Source organism: Cotesia glomerata, linkage group LG4 (assembly GCF_020080835.1).
Source record: "Cotesia glomerata isolate CgM1 linkage group LG4, MPM_Cglom_v2.3, whole genome shotgun sequence".
NCBI classification, from domain to species: domain Eukaryota; kingdom Metazoa; phylum Arthropoda; class Insecta; order Hymenoptera; family Braconidae; genus Cotesia; species Cotesia glomerata.
The window spans coordinates 14,546,406-14,558,253 of NC_058161.1; the positions used below are offsets into that span (position 1 = coordinate 14,546,406).

An 11,848-nucleotide genomic window follows, 5' to 3' on the forward strand; every position below is an offset into this window, starting at 1 on the left:
GACAAAATATAAAAGTTTAAATATATTTATAAAAAACAACGGTAATTTCTTCTTTCACAATATTAAATATTATGAATTATGAATAAACATTCTTAATGTATAAATTAAGTAATAGTTAGATTATCGAACAACATTTAATGGTATAGTCATGTTACGAGGTAAGCGCACAGCAATTGAATCAGCAATATTTTTGCTCACTTCATGCCAAACATATTTACCCATAATTGTTACTTCTTCTAAAGCTGGACGAAATGATACTAATATTGTAAAACAAATTCCATCGCCCGACTCTTCACCGCTGTATTCTACTGACAAAAGTCCGTGTGGTCGGTGTTGAGGCACATCGTTACCAAAAATTTCCTTTTAACAACAAATAAATAATAACATAAGTAACTAAACGAATAAAAAAAAACAATAATAATAATAGGAGTATAGTCAAGTGGCACTTACAACCATGAATTTATGTAAAGTTGAATGTAAATTTTTATTTGGATTTATTTCACATATTGGTAGATGCAAACAAGATTTTTCTGATATAAGAACATGCATTCGATTCCTATAATTATAAAATAATTTTTATATAATAATTTAATAATACCAAAAAATAATAAGCAATCATCTTTAAAAAAAAAAAAAAAAACGTACGTTGCTTTTTTTTTTATACAAACAATAAGCCGTATAAAAAGTTTGCTCCATGACTTCTCAACTGGTAGCAATGGTGAATGCCACGGTGGGTTACTAGCAATTTTACGATCTCTTGCACGCTGTATGAGTGGTAAGATATCAGAAGATCTGAGTGATAAATCATTAACGTTACTAATCCATGATGCTTGCAGGGATTCTTCATTGGCTTGATCAGGAGTCTTCAGTACTCCACCAGTAATATCTCCCACCATTACAAATCTAAACCATGAACCACTAGCACATTCTACCATTATCAATGACTTTGGTTCCATTGACAGACCAGTTTCTTCTAATACTTCACGTTTTACTGCATTTATTAAAGTTTCATTTGGTTCAACACGACCAGCCGGCAAATACCACTTACCAGCACATGATGCTTTTGCTTCTTGAATCATCAGCACTTCATTTTTGTCATTTATTATTACTGCTGCGACTATATACGTTACTGTTTTCTGACAGATTGGTAAATAGTTGGAGCTGGATGTTGATTTTATACCCTTAGCTTCTGTAATTTACATTAATAATATAAGAAATAATAGATATCCAATAACTTTTATCATTTTTCTACTACATAAATCAAAAGCTCTATGAGAACATTCAACTTTATCAACTTTTGTGATGAATTTTTGATATATGATTTATTGTTGTCAAATTTACTGTCTTTAAAATTCTTGTTTGCATGTTCTATTAAAACTTCAAAACAACTTGACCGATATTAATAATATGTTGATATATTCTTCGCAAAAATTTAGGGAGCAAAAAAAATTTTTTAGTTTGTTTTAACAGGTTACATTAAAAGATAATCGTAATGAGGTCCTAAAAATTTTTTTTGCTCCCTTAATCTTTGTACATATGGAAAAATCGATTTTAAAAGTAGTTTGTATTTATTTTTATTTTTTGCAGACATGGCCATTGGTTTTAATATTATTGTATTTTTATGTTCAATTGTTTATAACTTCTGACTTAATAAAACCACTTTTCGGTGGTGGTGGCTTTTTTGTAAAGCAAATTCGGCGCATTCTATTATTTAAACACATAGTAGATCGATAAAACACTGTTTTAAAAATTATTTGATGGATAGTTTTCTTAAATATCAGTATTTTTTGAGTTATTTTATGGATTGTTTTGGGTACTTCTTCTTCTGTAATAATTTTTTCTGGTGTCTGCTACCGTTGATAGTTTTTGAGCTATTATTCAAAAATTGAGCCTCAGTAAGGGTCAGTTGATCAATCCATAATAAAATTTTATCCAATGCTAAAATATGTCTGTATATTTTATGTATATAAATATACTGACAATAATTTTATCCCGGATAAAATTTTATTCCTGATTAAAAAACTGGTCCTTATTAACTTCTGCTGTTATAATCGTTCTGACGTTATTCTATAAGTATATAAGTAAGTCGAGGTTATATCATGTGTTTTATTTATTCATAAAATTATATTGTGTATCATAAAAAATTACTTATCTATATCATGTTTGCTTATGTAATTCATAGCAATTATAAAATTGATTATTTACATCAATTTGAATATAAAATAAAATAAACTCTAATTCAACTGTCTAACAACCTTTCAAATTTAAAATTGCCATCAAAGATGAGTTGATATCATTTACAGCTGACTTTAGTGGGATATTTTAGATCTTCATCAAATTATGGAGCGTATTCTTAAATATTAGATACAAAAATAAATAAATAAAAATAATTACCATTAGACTCGTTTTGTTGTGCTAGAGAAAAGTCACAAAATTTTTCATCTTCATCTAGTTTTAATCCGTCTAAAACTTGTTGTATGTTTTCTTCAATGATGTCAGGCATTTTATCCTCTTTTTTTTTTTTTTTTTTTTTTTTTAATTGTTATTCAAAATATAAACCATTGGAACAAAATTTTTATTTAGCTTCTCGAAGAATGTTACAGCACACACTCAAAAATAAACATTTAGTTTGAACAATAAAAATTTAAAGTTGAGTTAATATAAGTTCAGCTTGACAAGTATCTGATAATATTATTGATCAAGATGGATATTATATTACACATATTTCGGCTTTTCCTACTTAAAATTCAACCGACACGTAGAGATGGATAGATTAATTTATAATGCATAAATACAGTTATGCTCATGGGTGTAGATCGGTGTAAGGTAAGCTCATAGTTTCATGTTTTTTTTTAGGTTTACTTGCATTCTAGGTCATCACATTCAACATTCATGCATAAAATACATTCAATCTATCTAAATACATCTTATATATGATACATAAATACGTAAATGACTGATAAATCTTATATTTTTCAGTAAATTTATACATATCATGTAAACACAATTTGCAACGGTGCTTTATTTTTAATTTTGGGATGCCATTTACTAACATATGAAGAGCGGGAATATTTAAATTTCAGATAATAAAAAAACTAAAATACCCAAGCGGCACAAGTAACTTTTTGGTATTTATAAGATAACAATTTCAGTTAACTTTAAGTAAATTACAAAAGTTAATACAAAACAAACAAAATGAACAACTTGAAAAGTTAACTCTATTATGTCATCTTACAGGCGGCGAGATATTGTTAATAATCTAGAATGGTTAATTAGTCAGCAATAAGTTAGAAATAATGTTACTCTAAAAGATGATGATATTAGTATGACAAATAGTTAACATTTTTTGGATAACTTTTCGAGCATCCATAAAAATGACTAAAGGTTAACTTTCAATCAGTAAACCATTACTTGTCATGACCCTGAAGTTGGCACATAAAAAAATTGATATTCTCATGAAATTATTTCTAATTTTTATAGAAAATTATAAATATTTGTTTGAGTTATTTGAGGTTAAAAACTGTAATTGAAGTGAAGAAACGGACAAAATATACCATGCGTTAAAAAAATAAAAAATTATATCGTGCGTTAAGCCTGACTTTAAGATTATGTCTAAAAAATAAAAAAAAGTTGAAATTAATTTATTTAATATTTTCACGTCGTGCATTTGATTTTTAAATACTCAAAATTACAATATTATGTATCTGCATAACATTACCTTTTATGGAAGTTGGAAAAAACAAAAAAAAATTTTTTTTTGAAAATCAATTTTTTTTTAAATTAAAAAATTCATATTTTTGAAAAAAAATCCCTTTTTCAAAAATTTCAGGATCTTTTAAGATCAGTACAAGGTATCATACAAAAAAAATTGAGCCAAAATTTTAATGGCGTCATTTTTGAGGATTTTCAAAAATTCAAAATTTGACAAATTTGGCATTTTTCAAAGATTTTTTTCCAAAATATTTTTTTTTTTCAGTAGCTCTAAGTGTCCCCTTTTAAACAAGCGAAAGACCATTTCTGTATCTATAATAGCATTCGAGATATTGCAAAAACAAAATTGACACACTGGAAAAATCGCGAAATTTTGAATTTGCATACCTTTTGAAAAAAAATTTTTTATTTTTTTTCCTTTGGCAGAAATTCGTTTTATAATAAAAGAAAAACTTCTGACCAAAAATCATCCAAATCGAAAGGGGTCGATTCCAACTATTGGTCGATTTGACAAAGAATGACCCAAATGTAATGAGTGATATTTTGCACGACTCTCTCTTAAAAATATTTTTACATTATAATAAAATTATTTATTTACAAATATGTAAAAATTTTTTTTTTTTCAAGTTTTTATTTTAGACAAAAATAAAAAAAAATCAAAATTTTGAAATATATTTGAAAAAAATGGAAAAAGTACTAAAAAAAATAATGTAAATATAGTTCTTCGAAAAATATACAAGTACTTTTTTGTTTTTTTCTAAGAAAATTTTTTTTCAAATTCATATCCACATCTGAAAATTAAAAAAAATTTTTGGATAAGGATATTTTTGAAAATATTTAATTTTGAAAAAATTCAAACAATGTACATGTGTATTTTGTAAAAATAAACAAGTACTTTTTTTTTAATTTCAAAAAAAATTATTTTTTAAATTCATATCCGTATCCAAAAATTTCAAAAAATTTTTGGATACGGATATCTTTGAAAATATTCAAATTTTAGAAAAATAAAAAAATGTATATGTGTATTTTTATAACAACAGTATGTACAATTTTTTATTTAAAAAAAAAAATCATTTTTTAAGGAGTTATTTTGAACCAAAGGTCCCAGCAGAAAAAACGCTAAAATGTGCTAAAAATATGTTTAAAAATCATTTTACTTTATAACATGCTCTTTTTCAAATTTTTTAATAGATTAATTAGAAATTGAATTTAAAAAAATTGCAAGTTAATTTATTTCCATGCAGTCTAATTTTCGTAATATTTCATCATATTACTCCACTGTTTTGCGCGTGTGCAACAACTTTCTCAGTCAGCTCCAAGTATTATATATAAACTCGTGTGAAAAATAGAGTTAAATTATAATTACTCTCAAAAATAATTAATTGATTACAACAGTGATATTAACGATAATTATTATAAGCAATCAGTTATTTTATGTATTAAAAAAAATCATTTATTAACTGATAAATGCACAAATAATTCATAATTTTCTAGCGGGACCTCTACCAAGTAAGAAAATATATTATAAATAAAACTTAAAAGATGATAACTTGAAGTTAAATTTTTCTCTTGCTAAAATGTTATTATTTATTACTTTCAGAATGTTAGTATTATCAAAATTGTGCACTTCAGGAATAAGAAACAGAATAACCTCAAAATTATTGGTATTAAACACACATACTTTCTGTAAGTTACCGTCCAATAATAGAAGCTTATCTGCAAGTGTAAGATTGTTTACAAATACTTTGAAAAAAAATCAACTGACATTTTTAAAAAATGCAACTCGATCAAATCAAACTGTCACAGTACATTTTTCATCAACACAATGTAAAAAATCTAAAAAATTTGTTGGATCTTGGTTATTATTATGCAGCGGAATGGTATTTGTTGCAGTATCACTGGGTACTATTTTTTATTTTTCACTTTTTGAAGTTATCAAAAATGTATTATTAGAAATAATTGAGAAAACTTATGGAAAATAAACTGTTTATTGAATTGTTATAAAAAACTCTTGTTATTTTATTATATTTTGTTAAAAAATTACAATTTTTTTTGTAGGAGGTATAACTAGACTTACTGAATCAGGATTATCAATGGTAAACTGGCGTTTTTTAGGGGAAAAAATGCCATTAACTCAACAGCAGTGGATAGAAGAATTTGAAAAATATCAACAGTATCCTGAATTTAAAATGTAAGTTAATATTTTTTCATAATTTTTTACTAAAATAGAATTACCTACTTATATTTCCTGGATATTTTATCAAATTGATTTTTTAAGCTGCTGAAGCTCCTTAAAAATTTTTATTTTAAATCTGAAATTATTCTTGTACTTTATTACCTCCTTATGAAAATCATATTCTTTTATTTAGCTATTTTTTTATAATTTTTTTAATGTAATAAAAAAAATTTGTAAATGTTATAAAAAAAGGAAGTTTCGCTTGAAAACTTTAAAAATAAAGCGTTCGAGTTTTTCTTGAACCGTCAAATAAACAATTGTCATATTAAGCTTACATACAAATAAATAAATAAATTATTAATTATTAAAATCCATATCAAATTTTATAAATTTAACTTAAATTATCTTAAAAATAGTAAATATTATCTTTGTTTGATTATTCTAAGTAATGTATTGAAATTTATTTATTGATTTTTGTGTTTTCAAATTTATTAAATAAACTTTATATAAATGTCATAGTACTCATGTGACTATAGAACTGTTATGTATCTTTGCATATGGTTAAATAGAAGATTAAAATAAATAAATAATAAAAAAAATTTACCTCTAAATTTTTACTTTTTAATCTTTAAAAATTTAAAAGTTATGAATTTTTTTTTATTTAAAAAAATTGCAATGTAATAAGTTTCAGAAATAAAAATTTTTTTAATTGCGAATTTATAAAGAAACTAGATACTTTTTTTCTTAATTACTAATTCTTTGAATAATTTAGTAATACTTTTTTTTATTAATTTTCTACAAAAATACTAATAAATTTTCCTGACTGCTCATTTTTCATTAATTTTTAATTTTTTCTTTAAAAATATTTATTTATTTAATTTTCAACTTAAATTTTAGTGATTTGGTACACAATGATTTATAAGTATTTCACATAAATTATGTAAATAATTTCATTTGTTGCAGTCTTAATAAAGATATGACATTAGAAGATTTCAAGCGAATTTGGTGGATGGAATATATTCATCGAATGTGGGGAAGATTAATTGGAGTAACATTTATAGTACCGGCCTCATATTTTTGGCTGAAAGGAATGCTTAGTCCAAGAATGAAATTAAAAGTTTTAGCATTAGGGGGCTTAATTGGTTTGCAAGGATTAATGGGCTGGTATATGGTTAAATCAGGATTAGAAGACCGTTTCGATGGTCCTGGAGATATTCCTCGTGTTTCACAGTATCGCTTGGCAGCGCATTTAGGTTTGGCATTAGGAATTTATGCTGGATTCTTTTACAATGCATTGGATTATTTAGTACCTGCCAAATCGATGCCAATTGATTTGTTTCGAGAACATAATATATCATCAAAATTTTCATTACTAGCTTCAAAACTAGTTAAATTGAAAAATTTTGTTTATGCTACCAAAGGGTTAATTTTTTTAACGGCACTCTCAGGAGCTTTTGTAGCTGGCTTGGATGCTGGATTAATCTATAACAGTTTTCCGAAAATGGCTGATAAATGGATTCCAGATGATATTCTTGCATTTTATCCTTTTTTGCGGAACTTTACAGAAAATCCAACTACTGTTCAATTTGATCATAGAATTTTGGTAAGCGATGTTCTTTTTAGATGCAGTTATTATAAAAATACATAAGGTATTAATTATTTTGTTTTTTCTTCAGGGAATTACAACTTTAACAATGATCACATTAGTAGGTTGCATGTCAAGAAAATTGTCTATTCCAGGTCGTGGTTCCAAAGCAGTAGTAGCCCTGGTTGCTTTTGGTTATTTACAAGTTTTATTGGGCATTACTACGCTATTAAATTATGTTCCCATTCCTTTAGCAGCGTCTCATCAATCTGGTAGCTTATTACTACTCAGTTCGATAGTTTGGCTTTGTCATGAGTTAAAATTTGTTCATCGACTACCAAAGTAAAGTTAATTTGTGTTATTTATTTTTTAATTAATAAATATTTATAACTGTACATAAAATTTTCAAAATTTAATATAGTGTTGTGTATTTAGATTTATATAATTATTATGAAATTATGGAAAAAAATCTATTATTTTAAACAATTTTGACTTTATAAAATAATATAATTTGACAGAATTAAGAAAAATTTAAAAGAATTACCATTTAAACAGAATAAAAGAAGCATTTTTTCGAATCCTATGATTTACTTTTAAATACAAATTGATCAGATCGAAAATTTGAAAAATTCACTTTTTCCTCATTGTTTCGACAACGATAACTCGTGAACGAATCAACTGATTTTGATACCTATTTTTTAGTTAACTATTTTTTTTTTTAATATTAATAGTTAATTTTTTAATAAAATAAAAATATTTATTTAATTAAGGTAGGTGGCCATGGAAGTCTAAAAAATACAACATTTTCAATAATTTTTTCTCCAAACCCTGTACAAGATATTACAATGATTTTTTTTTAAACTTTTGTTTGAAGCTTATAAAACGCAAAAATAATTGATTTTTTTTTTAATTTCATTTTTTAACAATTATCTCGGAGGCTCTCAAGTTGATAGTTGATAGTTGAACATATTTATTTGACCTTAGAGCCAAAGCTCCCTCAAGGCCATCAATAAACAATACATTTTTTACACAAGTATTAAAATATAATTACAATAATAGTTTTAGATTAATAACAAAGTAAGGTTTTTAAGTTTTATAAAAATAAGTCATAGATTCAGTACAGCAGTTAATCAATGAATCAATTAACACTTTGAACAGAAATTATAGTATTAAGTAAATGAATTGTATAATAATAATTTTAATTGTCAATTGTGAGAAAAAATGCAAAGGAGGCATTTGGAAATTAAGAAAGATTGTTCGTCCATGTTACTGTTTATTCTAAGTAATCGCAAGTAATCTTGCCTAATATCACCTCTACGCATTGAAACATTCAGTTACTCGAGCCCTGGGCCAAACAGCTGCCGATAGTTTAACCGAATTTTTCTTTGAAAAACAAACATGCTATGAAGTAATCTCTTCTCTTACTCAATTTTAGTCATCCTAATTTATTACAATACGGGGTTACATATTCGTATCTGTATAGTTTGAAAATGAATCTCACACAGTTGAGGACTCAAAAAAAATGTCCCATGGCGGACAGATAATCTCAAAATTGGTGAATATGAAAAATAAAAAAAACAGCATCTTCAAAAGAGAGGTTTCTTACGAGGCGATCTACCACAATTTGCCAAAAAATAAATAAAAAAGAAATAGCTGATGTTTGAAAAAAAACCCCTGCTCCCACTATTCTTTGCTTAAAAAAAAAAAAAAAAAAAAAAAAAAATATGTTTATCTCAATGAACAAAAAAAGACCAAAATAAAAGCATTGAAATCGGTCGAGTAGTTTTAGAGATTAAGTGTCCGCTATTTGAAAAAAAATAGTTTCGAGAAAAACGCGTTTAAAGTTTTTACTTGCTATTATATATAAGCGCTATGTGGAGCGCGCACACACTTTCACAAATTTCACTATGTTAGAATTCGAATTTTTCGAGGTGATTTATAAGAGTATAAATAAGGATTGAGAAAATGCAACAACAAAAAAATCGATTTTTTTTCATTTACAACGTGGTCACCTACCTAGAGTGAGCTTATAAGATCTTTCTACCGTAATTAATATAATTAAAGTGATTCACGGTGAAAATCTGTAATTCGGTTATTTACCGAACTTCTCGGTAAAAAACGGTAAAGTCATCGTGTTTTCACGGTAATTCACGGTGAATTCACCGAAAATCACGGTGAACGTGCACGGTGAAATCACTGTAAATTCCGGTAAATCGGATCCGCCAGGGAATTATTTTTAATACACGGTTGGATTTCGTTCTGATGAATGTAGTATAAATCCATAAAAGTAGTTTTGCATTAATATAGTTAAATTTCATATCAGGGTTCATGAAAATATGACAATAAAGGTTCAATTTCTTTAATCATCTATAAACATAAATTATCCATTCTAATACTACAAGTGGAAGTAGGAACAAACATTTATGGTAAAAATTTTGGAAGAAAGTATTCAAATGATTCTTTGTTAGATTTATAGCAGAAGCGCCAAGGTTGGTGTGGGTCTAACTTGATTGTTGCTTTGCTCGCTGAGATATTGCAGGTGAAACATTCAAACGATTTGTCAGTCAACTGTATTTTGAGCTCCAGAAGGATATTTATCAGAACAGAATTCGACAGAGTAGTAAAATGATATATATAATAAACTTATTTACATAAATAAACGAAAAAAATATAAAAGTAATATTATTTTTCACGTATAAAAAATACTTAATTTTTTTAGTCAATAATACACATAATAGTTTTGCTTTAAAATTTTTTTTTTAAATATTTAAGCTAACAGAAAATTTATTATTTATTGAAGTGTAATTAATATTTAAAAAAGAGAGGTAAAAAAATTGACCAATTTGAGTATTTTTCGTTTTTTATATATTAAATAATTCGTGAGGAAATTTTTCACATGTTAAAAGTGTACAAAAGTTTGTGTTGAACGAGTTATGTATTAAATAGAGTGTAATAAAAATTTTTCTCCTAAATTATCGATGTTTTTCATTTATTATGTTCGGACGTGATTGGATAGACGATATTTATTCAATTTGTTGTATTTTGTTTAATTGATTATTATTGAAGGTCGACGTTCTTATTATTATTATTATTATTATTATTATTATTATTATTATTGTTATTCATTATTTTTTTAACCCTTAGCACTCACGTTAACTATTAGGTAATTCTTTATCTCGAAAGAAGGAAAAAGCTCACATTTCCTGAGGAGTGTGTTGAAAATATTTTTTCATAAATTCTAGACAAAATAAATCATCTAGACTTTGTAAGTTGAAAATATACAAATTATATAAAGATAGAAAAAGTTTCAATTATCGGTTCTCTTTGAACGATAAAGTTATTAGCGTTTTTGAATGAGCGTAAGCGAAATATTGATAACGTGATTGCTGAAGGGTCAAACTAGTTCACTTTTGATTTGATTCTTAAATTAATTATTACTGGCAGTCATTTTCCAATCAGTCATAATTTATTTACTACAATTTTCATTTTATATTATTGATTGACTGCTATTACTATTATTATCATTGTTTTCGTTTAGATTTTGTAAACTTTTGTTTTATAAAAAAATTTGTGTGCATTTTGAAAAATCACAAGATAATAAAAAAAGAACATAGTTTTTTTTTTCACTCATTTTTTGCAAACAAGTATTTTGAAATACAATTTTATACAACTTATCAAAAAAATAGCCATGGCTATTGTTGATACTATGATGGAAAAAAACACAATTATTTTCGTACACACAATAATATAATTAAGGTACTGACGAGTAATAATAAGATTTAGCTACAGGATATTTGTGATGAAATGAAAAATATCCAGTTTAATCAACTATTTATAATATTAATCATTATTTAAGCACTTACGTCTTCCAAATATAGAAAAAAATATAGTAACTTCTATCATTAACAGAAATAAAATTTAATATCTTAAAAAATCTTATAATTATACCTTACTCCCTGTAGTCAGATTATAAGTCCTACTTTAACATAATTAAATAGTTCAACTACATTTTAATCATCTACAGTATTTAAGATCAATAATTGCATTATTAAATCAAAATTACTATGATTATTGATCTCAAATACTAAACATATTAAGTATAATTTAATTATTTGAGTAGATATGCTAAATTCATAGACCTTATTACCTGACTAGACGTAAAATGTTAAATTTTATTTAAGTTCATAGTCAAAATTACCATATTTTGTTTATATTTTTTAAAAAATATCCTCAAATAATGATTAATCAAAATTTTAAGAAAAAATTTTTTTTTCTTTTCATTACAAATATCTGTCAACTGATCTAATTAAACGCGGGTATTTTATAGTAAATTCGAATGCTATTTGCGTAGAAAATTTATAATTTAGAAAATAATC

General features: G+C 25.5%; 2 protein-coding genes across 3 annotated transcripts; one reads left to right on the plus strand and one right to left on the minus strand.

The window, feature by feature from the left end:
* Positions 1-16: 16 nt before the first annotated feature.
* On the minus strand, positions 17-3,034 carry LOC123262824 (8-oxo-dGDP phosphatase NUDT18-like). Its single transcript, XM_044725285.1, has 4 exons — positions 2,395-3,034; positions 646-1,189; positions 451-556; positions 17-360 (listed from the first exon to the last, which is right to left on the minus strand). The coding sequence occupies exons 1-4, from the start codon at positions 2,501-2,503 to the stop codon at positions 121-123; spliced, it is 999 nt and encodes a 332-aa protein (XP_044581220.1). The 5' UTR covers positions 2,504-3,034; the 3' UTR covers positions 17-120.
* Positions 3,035-4,975: 1,941 nt separating this feature from the next.
* On the plus strand, positions 4,976-10,144 carry LOC123262807 (cytochrome c oxidase assembly protein COX15 homolog). 2 transcript variants are annotated; one of them, XM_044725243.1, is made up of 6 exons: positions 4,976-5,220; positions 5,312-5,613; positions 5,770-5,902; positions 6,851-7,490; positions 7,564-7,814; positions 9,941-10,144. In XM_044725243.1, exons 2-6 carry the CDS (start codon positions 5,313-5,315, stop codon positions 9,975-9,977), a joined length of 1,362 nt encoding a protein of 453 aa, XP_044581178.1. In that variant the 5' UTR covers positions 4,976-5,220; position 5,312; the 3' UTR covers positions 9,978-10,144. The 2 variants fall into 2 exon arrangements, with proteins under 2 accessions (XP_044581178.1, XP_044581179.1); XM_044725244.1 differs by lacking the exon at positions 9,941-10,144 and having other exon boundaries at positions 4,977-5,220; positions 7,564-7,888.
* The last annotated feature ends 1,704 nt before the right edge of the window (positions 10,145-11,848 follow it).